This window comes from Paramormyrops kingsleyae, chromosome 20 (assembly GCF_048594095.1).
Source record: "Paramormyrops kingsleyae isolate MSU_618 chromosome 20, PKINGS_0.4, whole genome shotgun sequence".
Lineage (NCBI taxonomy): Eukaryota > Metazoa > Chordata > Actinopteri > Osteoglossiformes > Mormyridae > Paramormyrops > Paramormyrops kingsleyae.
Window position 1 is genome coordinate 15534795 of NC_132816.1, and position 23268 is coordinate 15558062.

The 23268-nt window shown below is 42.8% G+C and overlaps 1 protein-coding gene across 1 annotated transcript; it reads left to right on the plus strand.

Annotated features, from left to right (window-relative positions):
* The first annotated feature begins 10284 nt into the window (after positions 1 to 10284).
* On the plus strand, positions 10285 to 16342 carry znf365 (zinc finger protein 365). The gene is made up of 5 exons (XM_023830799.2): positions 10285 to 10353; positions 11771 to 12471; positions 13155 to 13326; positions 13903 to 13949; positions 14672 to 16342. The coding sequence occupies exons 2-5, from the start codon at positions 11783 to 11785 to the stop codon at positions 14808 to 14810; spliced, it is 1047 nt and encodes a 348-aa protein (XP_023686567.2). The 5' UTR covers positions 10285 to 10353; positions 11771 to 11782; the 3' UTR covers positions 14811 to 16342.
* Positions 16343 to 23268: the final 6926 nt, after the last annotated feature.

The following is a 23268-nucleotide window of genomic DNA, read 5'->3' on the forward strand; positions in this document are numbered from 1 at the left end:
CTTCAATGTGTTTTCACTCAGCAGTGGGATGCTGCACCATCGCTCTTGGTCTTTGTAGATATTTACAGCTCTGGAGACCTGTTTAAGCTCACGCAGATGGCTTAACCGCGGAGGGGGTCTCAGCCGTCCCAAAACGCCACCGCGGATCGTAAGTGTGGCACTTTCCAGCAATCGCGGCTAAGCACGAGAGCCGCACTGCGTTAAATTAAAACTGGCCTCTTTCCTACTTAGTAGAGTAGTCTGACTGCCTTGCTTCCAACCCCCCGCCCCGCGCCCACCCCCCCCCACGCCCACCCCCAAATGGCTTAGTCCATTAAAGTGTTAGGACCACAGGAACTAATTTTGCACAGACTGCAGGAATGTACTGAAACAGAACCAGGAAGCAATCTTCGTTATTTGGGGGAAAAAGAAAGATACTGAACAAGCAATGTTGTTTTTCTGATTGTTCAAATGCACATTTAATGGTGACGCTAATTGATCATTTTAGGGCCTCTAGCATAAAGATTATCTATATCAGTCCTTATTGCCTGTCAGTGTGCAGCTTGACCAATCCTTGTGCTTATATGGCTTATGCATGTACACAAAATATGCTGTTATATGTTTATACTGGCATGCTGTCTAGGGAGCCCCCTATCTCACGCCCTGTTCTGTCTGGGATTGGCTGCTGGCTCAGTGAGACCCTGTACTAGACAAGCAGTTAGTGAAGATGGATGGATATCGGCAATATTATATATAGACGTACAATGCATTGTGCGGAATTGAGGCCACAATGCATGGTGCGTTTAATTCTAGCCACAGATCTGCGTGTGGACTATTTAAATGATTTCACCCAAGAGTCCAGAGGCAAATCTGTGTCTCTAAATCTCCCTTAGTGTGCGTGGTGGTGTGTGCTTGTGTGGGAGTGTTTTGCACCGGTTTAAAAAAGTGGAGAGACCAAATGGATGGACACACATATCCACCAAAGCAGCTGGTGAATTTGTGGATCTATGTTTTTTTTTATCATTATTATTTAATTTTTCATTTACTATCGATTCGCATCTGATAATGACTGCTTTTACTTCCGTGTTTGCTAACGTCCGTTTGCAGGCATATTATTGGAGTGTTTTGGGAACCGTGAGTACAATTCATCTAGGAAATTAATTTTAAATGAAAGTGATTCAGCCGTGACTTGATTAACAGCCCGCAATGACTGTTTTACTCTCTGCGGTGCTGTCATTTTTCACTTGGAGCCCAGTGCCTGAGTCATTCGTACATAGCTCCTTTTTTAGACATTATCTTTTATTATCCTGGAGCAAACATGAATGCTTTGTTCTCTGGTTTTCCCTTTAACATCAACCCCCCCCCCCCAATTCCCAATAATATTTAGTTAAAAATAAAACACAGGCCAGTGCTATGAAAATGAGAAGGCAGTAGTTTGTATGAATGGAATGCTAAATCTGAAGAACAGACAGCGAGCCTGTCGCTCTACCCCTGCAACCCCGCTCTGCAGGCTCGCAAGAGCTCCCCCTGCTGTCCACACCTGACTACTACAGTCATATAGTCACGCATCCCTGGCAGCCAAACGCTATCTGTTCTGGCCAAGACTGGCCAAATGGAGTACAGCGTCTGAAATGGGCAGGGTGTATTTTTAGCGAGTGATGTCATTTATTAAGGCGGCCATGGATGATTGTATCAGCATGTGACCAAAGGGGCCAAAGCATAGCATGAGAGTAGCTATGTGAAATGGTGCAGCGCAACGATCCACTATAATCTCACTCAGCTCCCAGGACACCGGCACCGGCAGCTCAACTTATTCACACTGAATATTAACCTTGTATTTTTTTTACTGTTTTTTTATTTGTTTTTCATACACTGTGTTGAATTTACTATCACCTTCCCCGCTTTCTTCCTGGAATTATTATCGGTTTCCGGAAAGCTTGATCTACAAAAAGAATTACCACAGGAATGTGGTTCTTGGCAGATTCGCCCCCCTCCCCTCCTACCCCCACTCACCCACCCATACTTCAGTCCTCTTAATCTTCCCGGGATATTATTATTGGACGAGCGATGTCAGCACAGTGTGTGTTTTTTTTTTTTTTTTTTTTTTAAACCCGTTTTATTGTGAATCCAGAATTATGTTTGTGCTTCTGGCCGGCTGATATTTATTTGCCTGGCAGATGTCATGTTTGCTTGCTTTCTTAGCCATTTACCCTGTTTGCCCCCTGGCACAGAGCATTTTACTACAGTAATTCACTTAAATATCCAGGTACAATAGTTAGCCAGCCAGCTGGTCCTGTGTTTCCTTGTTTTTCTTTTAATTTTTTTTTTTTTTTTACCAAAAGTTGGCTACTCTGAAGACGACTCTGTTTTGCAGCCAGGTAGTTCTTAATATCAGGTCTCAATGAGATAATTTGGAAACAATGGAGACATAAATTCCTTGTCTAAAGCCATTTTTTGTTGTTGATCCTGGACACTCACTGCATTGTTCATTGTTTCAGGTAACCTCAGTGATTGGTCTTGGTTACCCTGTTGAACCGGTTCTGAACCAGTTCTGATAAAGTTTGGGTCCGCTTTATGAAGGAAACCCGAGAACCGTGTTAAAAACACACACAAACACAAAAGATGTGTTCAGCCTGAAGGAACTATATTGTATGCTACATAGATACAGACGATCCTTTAACCTAGTTTTACTTGCACTGCTGTGCAAATAATGATTGTTCAATGTTCAAGTGAATAGGAAAGTAGCTGGATTGGAAGAACAGAAAATAAAATCCAGTCAGTCCTCAGCTCAGCTTGACGAAACCACAGTGTGGCGTTCTGCCAGGAAAAACAGCTATACAGGATGGACCAGATGTGTTATGTATGAAAATAAGATTTTAAAAAGCTGATTAATTCCACAAGAGCAATGCTGGAAATCAGAGAAAGTGCACTTTGCGCAATTTCCCAGTATGGCAATTGTCTTTTCATTGTTAGAGCGCCGAACTATTAATCATGTTAATCTTTCATAGGAACGCTATCTTGTAAAAACAGGCTTGTGATTTCTGTTTGCTGAAGTGCTGAATGTTACAAGCCGAAATGAAAGCGAAATTACAAAATAAATGTTTGACGCATGGAGAGATAATAACAGCAAACGCACTCAGGAATCCTGAAGATTTTACTTCTGCGCAGGATCAACAAAGAACATCGTCAGACGAAAGTGTCATTTTAATGTGGCAGATATAGTGGTTTGTATATGTTGTTTAAAGGTTAGACTCTGAGGCTTACAGTTTGAGGCCTTTGTTATGCAGCAAAGCTGAAAACCCAGCGATGAAACTTAATTGTTGTGAGCGGGCTGTACGCCTTTGGACAATCCTACCCCCTGAAGGATTTTTCCTGTGCCTGCTAGGAAACCAGATGGTGCATTTATGACCTCTCCTTCTAGGTGACAGTGCTCTTGGAGTTGGGTTAGCCTCTGTCACTGGATGATGACATCACACTCTTCTGCTGTGCCATGGGCTAATGTTTCTCAGCCACTGGACTCCAGTGAGGAGGCTCTGCTGCTTCTCAATCAATCTGTGGTTTTGAGAATCACTGATGAGGTTCTACATGTAGGTAAGTAGGAGGTTCCCCATGTTCCTCATGCAACGGTAAACTACACAATCACTTCCTGGGTAACCTGCACCAAAAATCAGATCCACATAATGTATATTATACCTCAGGCTCAGTGCTTATGTAGTCGAAACATGTCGGAGTACTGACCCTCTAGATCATTGAAATTCAGAGGCTCTCTGTCGCCCTAGCAGTGGATTTGCAGGTTAACTGGGGCGATAAGAGTGGAACAAGCTCACCAAGACCCTTGTGGGTGGCACAGCATTAAGAAAAGTTATGGCATTCCCTCCCCCCCCACCAACGCTGAAACTTCAGCCTCAGAGTCCATGAGCTTTATGCAGCAGTGTTGTCAGTAATGTTAGCTGTGAATCTAAGTGAGCATCAGAATGTTAACTCTCATGCCAAGACCTCAGTGAGACATTAGCTCATCCAACCTGGAGAAATATAGTCAGAAAACATAGAATTTTAACCCTAGGGCAACCTATGGCTGTAAAGTGGCACATATCCCAGAATGCACTGGGTACAACGTAGGGTATCAGATCTTGGGTCATTCCAACGCTTACATCTGTGCATAAACACAACCACGTGTCCATAGCTGCAATATAGAGCTGCATGTATGTAGAACATACAGCAAACTCATATCAACCTAACCCTAGCAGAACCTGAACTCATATAGGAATTTGATACCTTTTTCATTTGCAGAAGTACGGATACACTGGAATTCTTCTCCTCGTCTGCCCCATCTTGCTCTCCGTAGCTTGAGGGTCACAGTGTGGGGTCAACCAATGTGTGGTGCCCCTGGAGCTGGGGGTTAAGGGCCTTGCTCAAGGCTCACGGACAGGTGACTGTTCTGCCGAGGTCAGGGGTCAAATCACCATCGCAGGCACAGAGACCTAGCCCGCTGAGTCACTCACCGCCCCCTGCAACCCTGAAGGTGTGAAAGAACAATGTTATTTGCAGACCCCCAACTTCAGAAAATTAAGCCACATCATAAACATCACTTGCTCCAGATCTGCAAGTCATCCAAAAAGAAACCATTGTTACAAAAAAATTCTGGAATAACAGAAAACGTGGCTGAATATTGCCTTGTATTTTTGTTGTTTGTGGCCCATGAAATAGGGATTCTATTCACCGAAAGTTTTAGATTCTTCTCTGTGAGATTCTTTCATAGCTGACCCTTTGAATAAGACTGTCGATTGATATGCTTTCTTATGGCTCACTACACCCAGCGCCAAAATTTTCATTTCCTGCCGTCAGGACATCAAAGGACACTTAGAACTTCGACTGTTTGTCCTGCGTAATCCTCCCGGTTGTTGTCTAAGCTGCACACCCCTCCATCTCTTTCTTTGATATATAAAGTTAACAGGTTTGACATACTGCACAGCTATATGGCCCCAGACATATACGATTCCCATACCTCACCATAAAAAAAAAACTGCAAGTTATATTTGAGGTGAAATATAGGCATTACAGGATCAAAGCTGAGTAAAGCATACTGTGCTGTGTAAGAGATGCCTTGTTAACAGGGGAGGTAGCAAGATCAGATCTCAACCTAGGGGTGATTTCATTTTGCTCATCCAAGCAGAACGAGCTGGCAGTTCTGTACATGACACAGCAGAGTGCAGAGAGATGCCACCGGATTCTTACAACACAAAAATGGGACGGTACTCTTTAAGGTTGCTTACAGGACACGACGCTATGCAATCCAAAGGTCGTACGTGGTACTGGCCAGGGATGCAGCCAGGGGGCCCAAGGTTTTTTTCAGGTTGTAACAGTAGCATTTTGCTGTAAGTAGGGCCCCAACAATGGCTTTAGCCTGGGGGGGGCTTCCCCCCTACAGTTGGCCCTGCAGGTGTCCATAGATCTGCTCTCCTTGTGGCTTCAGTCAGGGGAAGACTTACGTGGAAGGTAAACGGCTGCCTGAGGTCGCCAAAATCTAGGGGCCCCACGAACACAGAATATATTGCATATAAGATAATATGATCATTTTAATTATAGTAACATGTCTGTTATATGCATTTTTAGTTTGCAGGATAGACAAAGTTGCCCTCTAGTCCCGCCTGCTTTGAGATTCGCGCCTCCCAGCTTTCCGTTCACACTGGAGTCTAGTGGTAGACAACCAGTCATTTCATTGGCAAGCTAACTGGGACAAGCATAAGAGGAAAACAGTGCAAAGACATAAGATATAAGACTGACATTACATCTCCTGTGTCTCTGATACGATCCTGCTAAAGTGGTAGACAAACTGTGAACCGATGTAGACAGAACACAATTAAATGAACGTATGCAAAAAAGTCAAGACTCAGGTATTGGCTATGCTAGGCTACTACACGGGTCCACGGCAAAAGAGGGGACAGTTATACTTAATAAATTTGGCCAATCTATCCGCTGGTGTGATACCCCCCTCCCTGATCTGCGAATTTTACCGACAGCACCCCCCTCCCACCCTGATCATTAAATTTCCCCGCTGGCTCCCTGTGCTTTGATTAATGTATTATAGATTTTCCATCATTGTTAAATTCCCTCACGTTTCTCTTTCAGCTCCAAAAAATGGCTTGAATGGCTCACTTAGGGAGCCCCCTACCCATGTCAGCCTAGGGCCCCGGGGAAGTTAGTTGGCCCCTGCTTGCAGATGCCCCTTTGGGATATACAGAGATGCACTATGTGGGGGGGGGGGGGGGGGGCAGTTGGTGGGGAGGAGGGCAAGCCCTAGAAGTAGTAACACGTTTCATGCGGGGAAGCAGCTGGAAGGAAACGGGAGCAGGAGGAGGTAAAGGCCAAACTCCGTAGAGACTCTGCGCCGGGGGTTTGTCATGGAGAGGTGCTGCTGAATCAGGAGGAGGACCACGTTTCTGCAGACCACGTTTCTGCAGACCACGTTTCAGCAGACGCCCCAATAAGACAATAAGCTGCGGCTCCCTCCAATGGCAGTCGCTGGGTTTTAGTCCTTTGTTTAAACCCCGCCCCCCCATAGCAAGCTGCTCAGCTTGACCCCACCTCACAGTCAGGCCCAGATCTATAAACAACACAGTGCGGCGTTATAAACTTGAATGCTGCTTTGGAAGAGGACAGGGCTCGCGATCACAGTGCCAGGTGCTGAATATCTCAGGTCTGACATAAGGTGTCCCGTCCAATGTGAGGTCAGGCAAATAAAGAGGTCAGATGAAGTACGCATTCCTATCATTTACATTTACATTTACATTTACATTTACATTTATTTATTTAGCAGAAGCTTTTCTCCGAAGCGACGTCCAAGTTTAGTTCAGTGCAGCTGCAACCTTTTACAAAAAAACTTTCTATATATTTTTTTTTGCATAAGAACTTGCCTATTTATGTCCTCTAATTCACAAATCATCCAGTTTGAAAATAACAGGAAGTCAAATTATCTTATCTTCACCCGCACCTCTGCGCCTGCATCGCTATCATCATATAGCAGAGCCTCTCTTTGTGCGAGAAAAGAACATTGTGCTTGGGGAGTAATTAAAATTTAACTTTCCTTTTAAAGCTGTTACTTTTTATTAAGTAATTTATAAGCCATTTCAAAACACTGCTAAATATGAAAACAAATGCTAACGTTTAAGTTATTAGCTGACAGAGTAGCGTTTATGAGAATATTTACACCATATTGCATCGTTTAAAGGTGTTTCTCCTTTGTCCAGCAGGGGGCAGAGTTTTATTCCTCCCCGAAGCCAAAGTTTAACAGTTCCTTGCTTTGATGGCCACAGCTAATAGACGTTAGGATTACCGTCTTATTTATGCCAAGACCCTCCCTGTGGGGTGACATACTCTCCAAATAATTACTTCAATGAGGCAACATTGCAGCATGTGGCATCGGAATACTAGAGTTAGCCGTCCTGCCGTGGCCCTTGCTGAATTATGAATGCTGCCTTTCCACCAGCTTCTTGGATGATGTTTCTGGGCCTCGTGAGTTTCTTCACACCTTCGCTGGTCTTCCTCAGTCCTGTCCTTTTAAGGAAAGGCCCGAAAACACAGTTCACCATGGGTGTGAAATTCCACACTGGCCCCCATGTGTAATGCTGACAGCATGGCGATACAGTGATACATACACCTGTTCTTGAAAACCCTTCCAGTGTTTATAGGTGACTTTAGTATTGCTAACACTGCACATTTGAGGACGATGAAATGCACTCATTCAAACTGTCCAAACTATAGCAACAGGATAATTAAATTCCAATAATTATAATTAAGTAAATAAATTTCTACATAACAAAAAGTTTTAAAGGGTTAAAAAAAATTGCATTCAAATATTAAAATTAATATTTCAACTTCAATAATTCCACCGTTTTGGCTCACAGGATGCTACCCATTTTCACATATTTTGGGGATGTCCTAAAATTTAATGTTTTTGGAAAGATATACATAAGGTATTAGAAAGTATTTTAAACATTAAAACTGATTTCAGCTTTGAGGTACTTTATATGGGCACAGTGTCAATGGTTTCTTGGGAAGGGAAAAACAAATATATGTATAGAATAATTCTTGCTTCAAGTAAAAAAGCCATTACTAGATGCTGGTACAAACCTAATCCGCCACAAATGCAGGACTGAATTGATATTGTAAAAAGTCTGTTTATAATGGAGAAAATGACTTTCTGTATGAATAATCAAAAAGATATGTTTGTTGATTTTTGGTCCAAGTGGATCGAGTACATAACTCCTATTGAACCAAATGTTTTTTTGTTATAGAATCTATGTTTTATGTATGGGTATCATCTACACATCCCCATTATTTTGTAAATAGTTTTTTGTATAATTGAGAGATAACCCAAAGAGATATATTGATCTGTTATATGCCATGAAGAGCTTTTTGATAATATACAAGCTATAATTGTTGTAAAAGTGGCAAAAGTCATAGACAGATGTATTGGACTGTATCTCTTTTCAATAAAAATTTAAATAAAATAAAAAAATCCACCGTTTTCACTTTGACATACTTTGTATATGGTTTTTTTTAAGTTGAAGTTTATTACTTCAGCGATTATGGCTAGAAATAAATAGGCAAGTTAAAAGAACGTGACCTGCACTGCAAAGAAAAACTGGATCTGTCACAATAACTGCATCCCACGCTCGCAACGCACAGAAATATTGCTTTGTTTAGAACAGCGGTCGCTAAGTTTTATTAAGCTGTCAATTAATCATGACAAAATATATCTTGACATTTCTAATTTTTTTGGACGATTTACTGGCAAGAATGGAATATAACATACAGTACTTAATTTTCTGGTCATAAGTACACTGCCAGCAATAATTATGACAAAATAATTTGACTTTTTAAAAAACAGTTCATAGACAATGGAAAATTAAATACCTGAGTGACAGATTCATTTGTTTAAGTGGAGTACTATTTATATATTGCGTTGAGGTGCCAACACAGCCAGCAGTTTAACTGTTTCATGTATAGCTTTAATAAAAAGGTTTTATAGCAGCCCAGTTAAGTTTAATTCTCTCCGGTGAAACAGATTACTGCATTTCTGGTGAAGTAATCAATGGAGTCCGCCAGGGCTGAGAATCAGACTTTAGACTGTAAGAGCCAATCATCTGAACTCAGCCAGGATTTCTGAAACCGCCTCTCGAACTGATCTTGAGATGAACTGGTTTAAATATTGTAGGAAACACAAGCATGCTTGAGGTTTGTACCTCAAGCATATAAACTGACACATAGTCATTTTCTAGAAGCTACTCCAGTAACAGGTCTCCTGCCATGTAACTTGCTGTGGGACCACAAAAAGGTGAAATGGACTGTAAGCAAAGTCCCATTCTTGCATCCAATCTATCTTCCAACCACTTAATTAGTGCAGGGTTGTGGGCTGGGGGCAGGGGGGAGGGGGGGAGATATTCCAGTCAGCATAGGCCACAAGACGGGGACAACCCTGGACAAGATGCCAATGGTGGGACGCCAGAGTCTCACACAGTGAAAACCTCTGTTTCACAAAACTATTATCACAGCCTTATGTCGGAACTTTATATTAATGAGGAAATATACAAGGTGGGGAAGTTTCTTTCTGGGAAATTCTTCACCCACTAGAAAAGCTGGTTTCAATACAAGCTTGCAGTGTGTGTTTATACTTTATAGGTCTTATCTGACACTACATCTGTCTCCCAACAGGCTACAAAAGCCTATTGCATCCCTATCTGATTATCTCCATGACAAGAACATGGTGCTAATGCTAATCATGGAATGTAACATCTCCCCCAGCAGTGACACGGAAGACGCGGCCAAAGTCACTGGTCAGTGGGGACTTAAACTCAAACCTTCTGGATGTGAGAAGCTTGGTTAATTAGGGCTTTAAACTTGTAACTGCATCACATCCATTGAAGATCATCGTAATGTATTGGAGTCAAATCATACAACTGGTAAAACATACTTTATGTTTTATATCATGCATATATGACAGAAGGTAATAATAACGATGGATGGATGTTTGGATGGATGGATACTAAATCTTCGTCATAGCATCCACCGCGTGGCGTCACTGACAGCAAGGGTTAAAGTTCGATGAAGAAACGGCTGAAGGATCGTACCATATTGTAAATGAATATGGACAAAGGCTTTAGGGAGATATTACACTTGCATAATTCACTCTGAGATTTGTATTCTTAAAAAATGTAATGTTCAGGTGAATTTTTATTGAAGAGTACTCCTGCCTAATGCTACCTTGGTGCCCACGTTCACTGTCCCCCCCCCGTCTATCTGCACAGTGGTTCCGGCCGATTGTCTGTCTCACTCGGCGACGGCCGAGTTAATGATGTGCGGGAGCACGGAGTGGTATGTGATGGTTAAATTTATTACTATGAACGTGTTTTTTCATGTGTGATGTAGTTTAGTATTCGTGTGGTTACAGGATATAAGGCGCATTTTCCACATCCGAAAACAATTACGTAATATTAATAGCCCGATTTAAATATGCAGCGCTGATGCATGTTTGTATATTGGCCCAGTAATTGGTCTGTGTTGGTTTGGTCGTATGTACAGATGATGTGAAACATGTAAATTATGTTACATTGTAGCCACTCAGGATTACACTATTGGGAAGCGTAATGTTAAATGATTAGAGTCCCCTTTAATAGATTAAGCACGTCCAGTTTTATTGAAACTGTAAGATACCTTAGCGGTTAAGCCATGAAAACTCAAAATGGTAACTGAGAGGTATGGTAAATAATATTATTAAAAAAATGTATTTGCGAAAACAAACTCAATGCATCTCGTCATATCACAGATGTATAACTGGCCTGATACTCATTTTGGACCTTAATTTAGTTCGTAGAGTCCGCCCGCAGTCGCAGATATACAACATGTTGCCAACATTTACCTGTTACGTCCTGATCACATTGAAGCGCATTGTAACATTTCGGGGTTCATTGTGGAGATTATGGCGGCTGGGTGACGCGCATTGTGACACTAAGCTAATAGACGGAATAACCTAGACTGATATATACCAGTAGATATACTATTTCTGTCCCAAGTCAATAGATTAGGTCTTCAGTCTAAATCTCTGCATGGGGAATTATACTGTAACTTTCCAAAAATAATAACCAATGCGTCTTAATAGCTTGTTCAGATTAGGTTGAAAACTGCATAACCCATAAAAAAGGGTAGGGATTTATAACAGGATCACTCCAATGCTTTAATGAAAATGATGGTTATCTATTTTTAAATCAGATATATTTCAGCAAAAAACGGTTAACTACACAAATGGCTGTCATTTTCAATCCACTCTGAGAACTGGTGAAAATTATTTTAAACTGTTCCACAAGGAACAACATGAAATTAAAAGGTTAGTTACTGTTTGTATTTGCCATCATTTCAAATTTGATCTCCTTTTTATGTCAGATGTAATTCAAAGCAGTTCCCGAAACAAGATTTTTAGCAAAATGGTTTAATTACGCCCATTTTTTTGTATAGTTTGGGCTGTGATCCTCCGTTCTTGGATCTTCCACATGTGGCTTGGAAAAGGTTCTCTCCTCATTCCTGGTGTTTCATGGGAATCGTGTCCGGCGGCCAAGAAGCATGTTTTATTTGCCTGTTATTGTATTCCCTTCCATGTGGTTTGTGTTTAATTAGACTCCGTGGCCATGAAAAATGTTAAGAAGCAAATTCACCAGATATGTAGTTAATAATATCAGCCTGTGTTATTTTAACTTGGATGCAATGTTTGTTTTTGTTTCCCTCCATTCTGTTTCAGGTTGGCAATGAAATGCAGCAAAAGTTAGGTGACAGGAAACTGCTCCTGTGCAAAGATGTGGCGCCCCCTAGTGGTGTGGCCTTCCTGCAGCTGCCGTTCCGCTGTCCCCGGTGCGGGGAGCGCCAGCGGCTCCGGAGCCTGTCATCGCTCAGGGCCCACCTGGATCACCAGCCTGCTTACCACACAGTGCACCGCCTCTGCTCATCGTCTGCCTGGGATCCCGTCGATGGCCAGGGGGGGCGCAAGAGGGCCGGCGTGGCGGGTTGCACCGATAGGTGCCAGAGCTCAGAGCCCAGAGGTATAGCGGAATCCGCGGGGAAGGCTGGGACGTTGAAGGAGGGCACTGTAGCGGAGCAGGGAGAGGAGCAGCCCGGCGTGGGAAATGACAGCAGCACGCTCAGCTACCGTCTGGCCCAGATGGTGCCCATGGAGGTGCGCGCCCCCTCCAGGTTGGAGGAGGCCCTGCGGGCGGCGAACGGCACCATGATGCGGCGGCTGCAGCGGCTGAGCACAGACCTGGCGCAGGTGGACGTGGAGCTACTGCGCGCACACGCTCGCTTCCGCCACCTGGCGCGTGAGAAGCAGCAGGTGTCGGACCGAGAGAGGGCGCTGTGCCGGCAGGTGGACACGGCCGTCATGGAGATCGGCCGGCTGCGAGAGCGGCTCTCCCTGTCCGAGCAGGAGCTGGAGAAGAAGGAGCTGTGAGGCCCATTTGCTTTCTAAGCTGTCTGGGACGTGCCCTGCTCTGTGAATCGTTCACAGTCTCTATGCACCGAGGCAGACAGCCAACTTTACTTAGGCTAACTTTACTTAGACGTCCAGTAATTACTTCAAAGGAGTATTTATCACTCATTCACTAAAATTTGTGTGTTATGCTGCCCAGATCAGGAATGAGAATTTCAGGGTTCAGAACATGTGGTCACATAAATCACTTTAACATCCCTTTATGGGGTCGTTGGTGCCACTGTCCGTTTAAATGCGCTGCCATAATCACACTTCACAGCCACCCGATTCTGAGCAAGGCTCTCTATGATCTCCAGAAAACCCATTTAACTTTCTGGTGCCTTGAGAACAGAAAAAAAAATGCTGTGACCCCCCCAGTTTTTTTTCTTCTCATTGCAGAGAAAAAGTCTCTTGTCTGCATTCCGGCAACAAAAATGGCATTGAAAGTATGTCCTCCAAGACGGCGTGACTTCTCGAGGGTGGCTGTAATTTGGTGACGGCGAGTCTTTCATAAAGCTTTGGCAGCACATCTAAGCAACACTGAGAAGTAACAGTCAGGCCCTTTCGCGGTGCTTTAACGGGCCGACCCCCCGGCCTCGCCCGCCCGTCCCAGCCCGGTCCCTCCTTCCGCTAACTCTCGTTCATTGTCAATTGTTTGCAGGGAAGTTATCTCGATTCATAATTTTCTGGAGGCCGCCACTCAACATGAGATGTGTGGGAAAGTTCGCCTGCAGAACTTCATTGAGAACCTCTTGCAACGCATCTCTCTGGCCGAGCGACTCCTGGAGTATTACCACAGCCCCTCGAACCTGCGACACTGCAGGAATTACAAGGTCAGCTATCAAACCATCCTGTCAGGGAGAGCTACAGTAACCTTTCATTTCCTGCCATGCCTAACAACTGAAAAGCCACGTATGCATAATATGAACTGATTTAACTGAATTAAAAAATGTTTAATTAATTGCCCCCTTTTCAGAGAATGCCTTAGGCTAAAACCAGAGGTTCAAGCATAGTGAGTAAAAATTTCCAACGTTTTGTTAAGCTAACAAAAAATAGCACATTAGTGGACTTGCGTCATTTTCGCTAAATCAGTTAATCGCCTGATTTGTCAAGCTTGTGCACCTGTTTCCACCTGTTTACAAAAGATAAGAAACAAAAATAACAAATATAACCCCTGGTGTTTGTTGTGCTTGTAAATTGCAGCCATATATTCCAGCAACACCAGCTGTAACTCTATGCCAGGCGTTTCAAAGGATCAGTTATCAGTATCACATCTGACCGTTTTGCCACAAGGTGTAGTTATTACGTCCTGCTTTGTTTAACAGTTGTATGTATGTAAAAAGAAATTCGTTTGGATGAAGTGATCCTCTGTCAATAGTAGTTATTGTTGTTTTTTTATTTATTTTTAGATGTTCCAGCCTGTTGAAAACGGTCTTAGTGGAATGGCTGAAAGCAGGTTAGTGATTTCATTGTGTACGATGCACCTGAGATACCAGTATTGTTCTGAGTTAGTGTGACATTCCGTTGCAATATAACCATAACAGGCCTATAACTGGAAACTTAACCTATAAATATAATTCATGTTCTGTTGTATTACTCCTAAAGTTTGCTTGCTTTGCCATATTTGACAGCTCGCATGGAGTTTCACAGAGTTCAGTATTTCCAAAATTCTCAAGCTTAACTTCCCATGGAAAGTTTCCAGAAAATTTCCACCTCTTTGCAACCCTACCTCCCATGGAAAGTCTCTGGAGAGTTGGAATTTTCTTCCCCTTTGCAACCCTGTTCATAAACAATCCATCCATCGATCTTCCAACCGCTTATACAGTGCAGGGTATTTTGGAGCCTGGATCCTATCGCAGGCAGCACAGAACACAAGGCTGGGAATCACTATGGATGGGATGCTAGTCAATTCGAAGGCTTGCACACAACCATTCATGAATAACGGCCCTGTGAATACTGTGAGACAGTGATCCTTAATGCCTTCACTATCTGGTACTCCTGCTCTGCTGAGTGTCGCTTATCCTGAAGTATCTTTGCATCCTCCTATCGCGATAAACATAAAGCTTAGCCTCACGTATGGTGACTGGCATTTTAAAGGTGCCGTGATGCTTTCATGTGCTCTTCTTGGCAGAACAGAAACTCTTTCCCCACTGATGTGTTGGAGTTTTGTGATCGCAGGTCGCCTGGGTGTCCAGAGGTGCCCCCTGTCTACACGGAGGCCAAGGCTGTCGCCACCCAGAACGGAAGGTCTTTTCCAAACCCCTCCAGAGTGAGGCAGGGATCCAAGCAGAACTACTGTCAGTCGGGCCACACTTGAGGGGCGGGACACCTGGAAGCGTGTGGCGGAGGGGGGGTGAGGTGTTGGGGATCCACAGAGAGGACGTATGATTGGCTGTCGCTGTGCTGCTGTTGCTAACGAGGGTGTGAGGCCGTCCATACGTGGTTGCGTCTCTCTCACGGCGAGAAACTTTTGATAGCTGAGTCTTAAATGATGCCAAGCTAGTCATATGCGAGCTGCAGAATATTCCCTTGAAATGTGTCGCAGTATCTTGTGCAATGAGACAACAAATGTAGCTTCAGAGCAGATTGTCATCCTTTTAGCCAAAGGCAAGGTGTATTCACATCTGTTTATTTTTTCCTGTTTTTCATCCTGTTTAGAAACATGGGGGTGTAATGAAATTGATCTGTGTTTTCTTACCTTAAACCTAAATGCACTCACTCCCCCCAGACTATAGATTATTGCTTATGTTACCAAAGCAACTTCTGATTGACAGGATCAGTTTCCTTAATGTTATCTGGCCCCTTGTAGGATCTCTATGAGAGTATTGCCTCTCTCTTGAATATGGAAAGTCTTTTAACTGCTTTTTTCCTAAATTAGTCCTATACTGTAAGCTGTGAGGTGAAATATCCACTCAGAACGGTGGTTTGTACAGCGATTGTTACAGCCCTTTAAATTATCATTTGTACAGGTTATGCATACAGAGTGGTCAGTGATCATTTACAGCATTTTAAGAGAATGTGAAGGCAAACCGTGCTTCCAAAAGGATTTAGGAATGTAACGCTTTGTCATTGCAATCCTGTATTGTAGGCCTATTTGTACTTTACAGGCAAATCATGAGTGCTAAGCAATAATCCAGAAGCGCTGACGTGAACTTTTGTTAGACAGTTCAAAATCTTATCCATATTCAGCGTTTTTAAAATCACACTCGAGTGTGATGAGTGCTGTAACTCATAGATTGGCCGATGTTTACTGAATGTTTCTTCATTCAAATATGATACTGTGATACTATACTTAGATGTGGATTAGTCTGTGTCGTTCGTGATACGATATTCGTGCCTCTCCATTGTGCGAATTTTGTGCGGGTGTCATGCAGTAAATCGTTTGTACTACAAGTATTTTTAGAACGTTACCGCTTACATTACCCAAGTGCACGAAATGTAGATGTTTCGCTGAGGTGCCTGCCCTGCGATTATATGGTGTAATCTGTGTTGAGACAGAAACAAGCTGCACGAAACACTTTTTAAAATAAGGTATATTTTCACGGCGAAGAAATATATATATTTAAAAAAAAAACCATAAGAGCTGACAATCATTGCTTGAAGCAAAGCTGACTGCTGTAATGAGCATATGTATTCTTGTGTAGTATATCTAGACACGTGTATCGGCGTAATCTGCTGTCAGATGTAAAAGGAATAGTCACCGTGTATTGTGCTTAAGGTGGCTCATCAGTTGTTGTGCCTTCATCGAAAAAAACGCTATAGTCTGATACACTGTGTTAATCGCGATGCTGTGAAGTTCGTGCAATTGTGACATATCATAAAGAATAAACACTCTACCTGATCAACCCAGCGGTGCCAGTGGCAAAAAAATCATTATTCTATCATTAACAAAGAAAACTCACCACTGCTTTTTACTAAAGGTGAAAAGAAGCGCCTCTCATTCAAGTAGTTCTCCCGATTTAACTTAGTCATTTGGCTTTATGTTGTGTCTTACGATTGACCTACCTGGGAGAAATTTTAGTGTTTTTCCACTTGCATGTAAAATTGTTTAAGAAAGGATTTGCTACCAGGTATGTGCACGACATTTTAATACATCTAACATATTCTGGTGGTATTCTATTGTCAGGCGAAATGTATAGATAAAAGACGAGTGCCGAAGGTTTGCTGCTTTTTATCGAAAGCACTTCAAATCACTTTTGGGACAAGGACTCGGCGAACGAGACGCCGAAGACGCGCGGCGGCTCTCGCGGCCCCTGCGTCATCGTGCCGTCGCTCGTGCTCGCATTTACGTCACCCATTGTCCGGCGCTCCTGCTGCAGCCCGCCTGAAGTGCAGGATGGGCAGCGCGCGACCCGCGCACAAGCTCTCAGCGAGGGCGATACGTCACACTTGTGCAAAGGCTCTTCCTCAAAGTGTAGGTGTCGGTGTGTTTTCTAATAAACAGCGAGTCCCTGACCTCATTTAATGTAGGTGGGTTGATTGTGTTTACCGGCTGAACTAATTATTTTTGTGAGGGGGATTCTACAATTTCACCGCGGCAGGTGTACTTGGATTTAAAAAAAAAATCAATATTTAAGAAAATGAAGCAAGAGACCTTCATCAAATAACATGATCCCCAGCAAAACATGCAATCAAGTATTCCTGTGAACAGGCAAAACATTTTAAGTATGACAAATCCCAGTAACTGACAAATACACATCCAATAAAATAGATAAAAGAAACATCCACTTTAAAAGTAGGAGCACAACAGCAGTAAACAAATCTCTGTTTCATTATAATTCAAAAACACTTAGGATTTAAGTAAATGCATTAGTATCATAAAAACCTAAGGTGATTGATCACGATTGCAGCTGAAAGCATTCATGTTTACTTGGAAGAAAAGTGCTGTGACAAGACTAGATGAAAGCCTAATTGTAGCTGTTCTTACAGTAGTCATTTCACTGTGGTGTAAAACTTTGATAACATGCTCAGCCAATCTTAATAAAAGGGAAAACAAACACTGAATACAACATACACTTATATTCATCCAATATACTCAAGTTTTCCAAATGGTGTGGGGTCATCCATATTCTAGCCACTTATCCCAGGGCACAAACAGAATGCATTTATTATCGTCGTTCAGGCAGCAAGCACAGTAATCTTCAGCCTGCACATAGGCCTATTCCATCTTCTTCTCATATTTGACAGGCGCATAAGCTTGCGGTCAGAACTAGCCATTTTTATGGCGCACTAGAGCAGTTTAAGGGCTTAACTGTGATATGATTACAGGCCACATGACTTGAGATTTTCAGTTTATTTATTGCTTTTATATGATGCTTTTATGCAAAGTGAGTTTCTGTAGAGGGAAGGGTTACACGGGTTTCTGTTTGCTACCTGGGATTCGAACCCATGACCTTTGTTTTTAGCACAATGCGCCGCTTGTTGAACCACAGGAGCAGATTCGACCGCACAATCTTCCGGATGCAGGCAGCCCTATACCATGGAGGTGTACAACGACAGAGCTGGTTGCCTGGAAGAATGTCAAATAGTATAAAATAGTTCTACAATGTCCGATCCCTAGATTCAGTGTTTTTGTTCGTGTTAAAAGTAGATACATTTTTACTCGAATATGAAAAGCTGGCAGAAATGACAGACATGTATTTTCATTGTCACTGCAAACTCCTCCTCGGCAATTTCTGGCCCTTAATGATGGAATTGTAGTTCACCTAAGTAACCACAAGGTGTCACTTGTTACTCACGCAAGAAGATCAGCTTGATCCAACGAAGTAACAAATATAATAAATCAATCATCTTTATAATAAATTCATTTTCACTTGTAATTGTTGGGTTCTGTGATTTGACACATTATTGATACATTTAGAATCCTGTTTGTTTTGCGATATTTACGATGACAAATGAAAATCCAATACTTTTACTTCAAGATCATTGCTCTTCATCTTAGTACGTTTTAAGTTCTAAATATTAAACTTAAGTTCCAAATAAACTGCAATCCAAGGAGCCTAAGTAAAGAAACTGAAAAACACATTCAAAGACGTGAAAGGTCAGAAACATAAATGATACTATTGTGCTTATACGGCAAAGTGCAAATGAGGTAGGCTAATGTCACAGAGAGAAGGATTCCACAAATAGTAATGGCAACATGAGACTATTAACATTTAATTCTTATTTTTCAAGCAGAAGGACCGGATGCAGGCTTTGTGAGTTGAAACACTCGTAATGTATAATTTAATCGCACAAAGGAAACAGCGCGCTCATTTCAGCCTCACAAAACATGAAAAGGCAAGTATGCCTACTCTTACACGGTTCTTCTCTGGCATCAAAATAATGTGGGAGTTTCAAGGAGAATAAATGTCTGTTTAGTCATGCTTGGTGCAGTTAGGGAGATGATCGGAAGGAAACGCACGAGTGCAAGACGATTAACCCTTGGCGTTATTTTTACGGAACCATTGTGATCAAACGTCAACTGTATGACGTACTAACCGTATTAAGCACAGCTAGCTAACACCTGCGTCTGTGTGTTTATTGTGGGTTGTGGTTCTGATTGTATAGAGGTCTCAAGCTTCTTATTATGCGAATATCATTCGCTATGAATATATGACAGACTAGTGACCAAAGGACTGAACTGTGAAACACAGCTGTCAGATAATTTCTTTTTGATGTAGGATACGTTGATAGCTGCAGTAAAATATGCATCTGCGTGAATATCTGTATCTATGCTAAATTTAATAAAAACAACAATAATAATACAATTTTTTGATGTTGTTTATTTATTATTGTCTTCTTTTCAATTTTTGTTATAAATACTCTGTAAAAGAAAGCAGTTCGAAATTAATCCATATATCAAAACAGTTTGAGGTCCAATCAAAAAAATAAATGCACTTTTATTCTAATTGAAGATGTAGTATTCCATGGATCTAATATGTAGCCCTAATCCATGTGAACGAAAACTTAAGTTTCCCTATTTGGCGTGTTATACTGAGACGTATTGGTATATTTGAATTAATAACTGTTCATAAGGTTTGATTGAATAGATTTTGACATTTTTTGTTATACTCAGCGGAGCCGAAGCCAAAGGGAGAAATTTCATATGGCTTCATTCATCCCCAAATAAATCCCCCCCCGAGGTAAATGTGTATTTTTTGGCTTAAGTCACGAATAACTTTTTGTATGATATATATGTTTACCACCCCAGTAAAGACTCTGTTCCCCTATCCATTCATCTCTAAATACGCCCCTGGCTTTACTAACATTACGCGCAGGCTTTCAGTACTTACTTCAATTACCCTATTTGTCCACTTGGGGGCACTACTGTACAAACAAATGGCATTGAAAGTGCTTGAACTGTAAACGCAGCGTCTGTGTCAGAAAACATAATGAACAGACTGGGCTATATGTATGCCTATGTATGTGTTAAAGCCACGGTGAGATGTGTATACTGGCCACATTAAGAAATACAATGTATGTATGTCTGAAACAGAAATTCAAGGTAAAACTGTCCAACACTGGACACATGGACAATGAAACTAATGGGTAAGGAGAAGACTGGAAAGGAGTGGTGATCCTGAAAGGCACGTTAACAGCTGCATGTGAGGAGCTTCATGGGGGCCTAATAATTTATGACTCCTAATATTGGGCCAGAGTCTTCTGAGATGGGACAGAGTCTTTGTGACTCTGAGACAACGTGCTCAGTACATAACTCCCAGTAGTCTATATGTCTTACTGTGAAGTGCATGTAAGAAAAGGCACCTTGGATCTCCTCAACATTCCAACTTTCCACTCAACAATAAATGTGTAGACTTGTTATTGAAGGGGAGTTCACAAGAGTTGTAGCCTTTCAGTATTCCCCCCCCCCCCCCCCTTCCATTTCCCCAGGAAAGCTTGGGCGCTTAAAAATCACTAGGCATTAATGACCGTGCCGTGGATAAAATGAACCCCCCCCCTCCCCCAAATCCTTGCAAACGAACAGACGACAAGAGTTCGCCCCAGTGTGCAAAACGCCGCCTCTGAGCCTTGTGGTGAACGAGTGGCATGATGCTCGCGCCGTAGGTCTTAGCGAAAGCCGTGGCCAGGACACTCGGGGACACAGCTGATTAAACAAAACGCACAACGGGGGACAGGGACCCACGTCGGACAGGCACGCTCAGAGTCTGCTTTCCAGCACAGTGACATAACAGAGCGGGACTCTAGGTTGACTTCATGGTGAACCTCCTTACCTTATAGGAGACGTCCACCTCCTTCATTGTCCCCCTGTAAAGAAAAAGATCAATTTGCAGGAGACTAGAATTGATACTTTGCCATTTGCACGAGTACTTTGTAATTCTTCTTTTCGAATATCCCATCTTTCTCTCCTTTGAGACAGACCCACGCACACACACATACACACACACACCAGACACATAGCCACGGACAAATCAAGGACTTGAACCCTCCCAAAAGTTAGTCCCCCCCCCCCAGCAGGCACATTTTACCAAAGTGGGATCCCCTTCCCATCCCCAGCTAACAATTTTTACCAAGGGAAAGTCCCCGATCAGTGAAATCTACTGAGGGGGTAGAATTCTTTATAACTGCAGGCCTGAAATATGCAGTTGAGGGGGAAGTTTGGGGTCTAAATACAGGGTTCGCCATTTATGCACCCCAGGGCAATTCCAAGAGATAAGGGCCTGGACAATTTTTTCAAGGATTTCAGGGATTCGAACCAACTACCTTCTGGTCACACCATCCTGTAGTGTTCAGCGTTTTAGTTTATGATCAAATCCCCAGGCCTGAATGCTGTGTGACCAAGAGCTGACTCACATGTGGCCGACCCTCTCCACCAGTGGTTGTGCCCGCTCCTGACTCCCAATAGCAGGGGCACCCTCGGGGCAGTGGGAGGGGGGCTCCGGCAAGGCGCATTGTGTGCTCCAGTTACAAAAGCAGGAGGGAGAAATGGACCTGGCTTTGCATCAACTTGAAGAGGTCCAGCGCTAATTACCGCTAATTACATTGACAGGTTGGTGCGTTTTTGGCAAGGAAGCTCTCAAACCACCACAGACCACCCACCCGCCCAGGGCCATCGACACTTCCATGACAAGGCGAGTCACGTGGTGTCTTCGTGTGACAGTGATAATGACACGTGACAGTGACGTACGGCAAAAAATGACAGGCAATGACTCAGGACGCTGCTTCTTTGGTGTCAGTTTACGGCTCTATGTTGGGTGAAGCTGCTGTGAGCTGAAGGATGGATCATCCATCCATCCATTTTCTGAAACCGCTTGTCCTATTCATAGTCGCAGGTGGTCCGGAGCCTATGGGCAAAAGGGAACAGGGAACAACCCAGGATAAGGCGCCAAACCAAAGCAGGGCACACTCACACCATTCACACCTATGGGCAATTTAGTATATCCAATCAACCTCAACTGTGGGGAGAAACCCCACGAGGACACAGGAAGGCAATAGTGTTAACCACTGCACCACCACGAATCAGTCAGATCCACACCAGCTAAATATACTTCCCTCATTCTTCCCTCATCACTCATTCCAACTGGCTCTTTAGGATTGTCCAGCTCCTCCCAGTGTAAGGATGTCTATATGAGCAGAAGAGGTTTTTTGCATGAGATTTTCCTCTCAAAATGTTCTACTATGTTACAAGTATGAAAATCCAGCCTTATGACTCTGGTCCACTTCACACTGGTTCTAAGCTGTTAAATAATTTTATTTTCATAAATATCAATGCAGGGCTGGCATGGTGGTGCAGCACAGTGACCTGACACCCCCGGAGGCCAAGGTTGGAGTCTCCACTTTGGTTTCGTGGGTGTGGAGTTTGCATGTTCTCCCCGTGTCATCATGGGGTTTCCTCTGGGTACTCCGACATCCAGTAATCCTGAATGGTGTGTGTACACCCTGCGATGGGTTGGTGCCCTATCCTAGATTCATCCCTGCCTTGCTTCTGTTGTTTCCAGAATAAGCTCCAGACCCCAAGGCCCTGCACAGTACAAGCAGCTGTAGAAAATGAATAAATTTGAGATGTTTCTCCTTATGAATGTTGGTACTTTCCCAGCATTGTGTGTTTCTAAACTGACAACAGTAATAATGTACCCTCTGTGGCATGTTCCATGTAATTGCTAGCAGACTAAGAGTTTTTGTAAATCGTGTATATTGCTTGAAGCGTATTGACTATCTTTTTGGGAGTAGTTGTAATGTGAATGTTATTCCCTCAAACTCTGTCTGATGTCATCACTGTTAATGACATCAACAAATTCTCTGAGTGGATGCTTAATGACATCAAACACCAGACTAACTGGAAGAAAGGGCATGTTATTAAAATCCAGCGCACGTTATGAAAGCAATTTACATCATCAAGATGACAATTCAGAGATTACATAGTTGTGCATTTTATGTCATTATTGCTTGTGTGGTTCTTCTGGGAATCCAGATGTAAAATGTTTCATCCATGGACACACCTTCTACGTCCACAATCCTTGTGTTTTATTTTATTACCGTGTGTATTATTGTGTCTTTGTATTTTTCGAGCTACCAGAAAATAATCATTCCCATCATCGCCATGAATGACTAAGACCTCTTTATCCTGATTCCGATAATGACAGTGAAATTAATCTGACTGGGGGGGTGGTTATCATAATGTCTTATGGTACCTACTCATTGGCTCCTTGCAGCGTTGGCGACCACTGGGTAAGGGGATTTTGATTATGGGACATGCCTTTGACATTCTGAGAAATATTTAAATAAATCTTAATGTCAGTCAATTACGCTTGGAAAGCAAGTCGAGATGTTTTCTT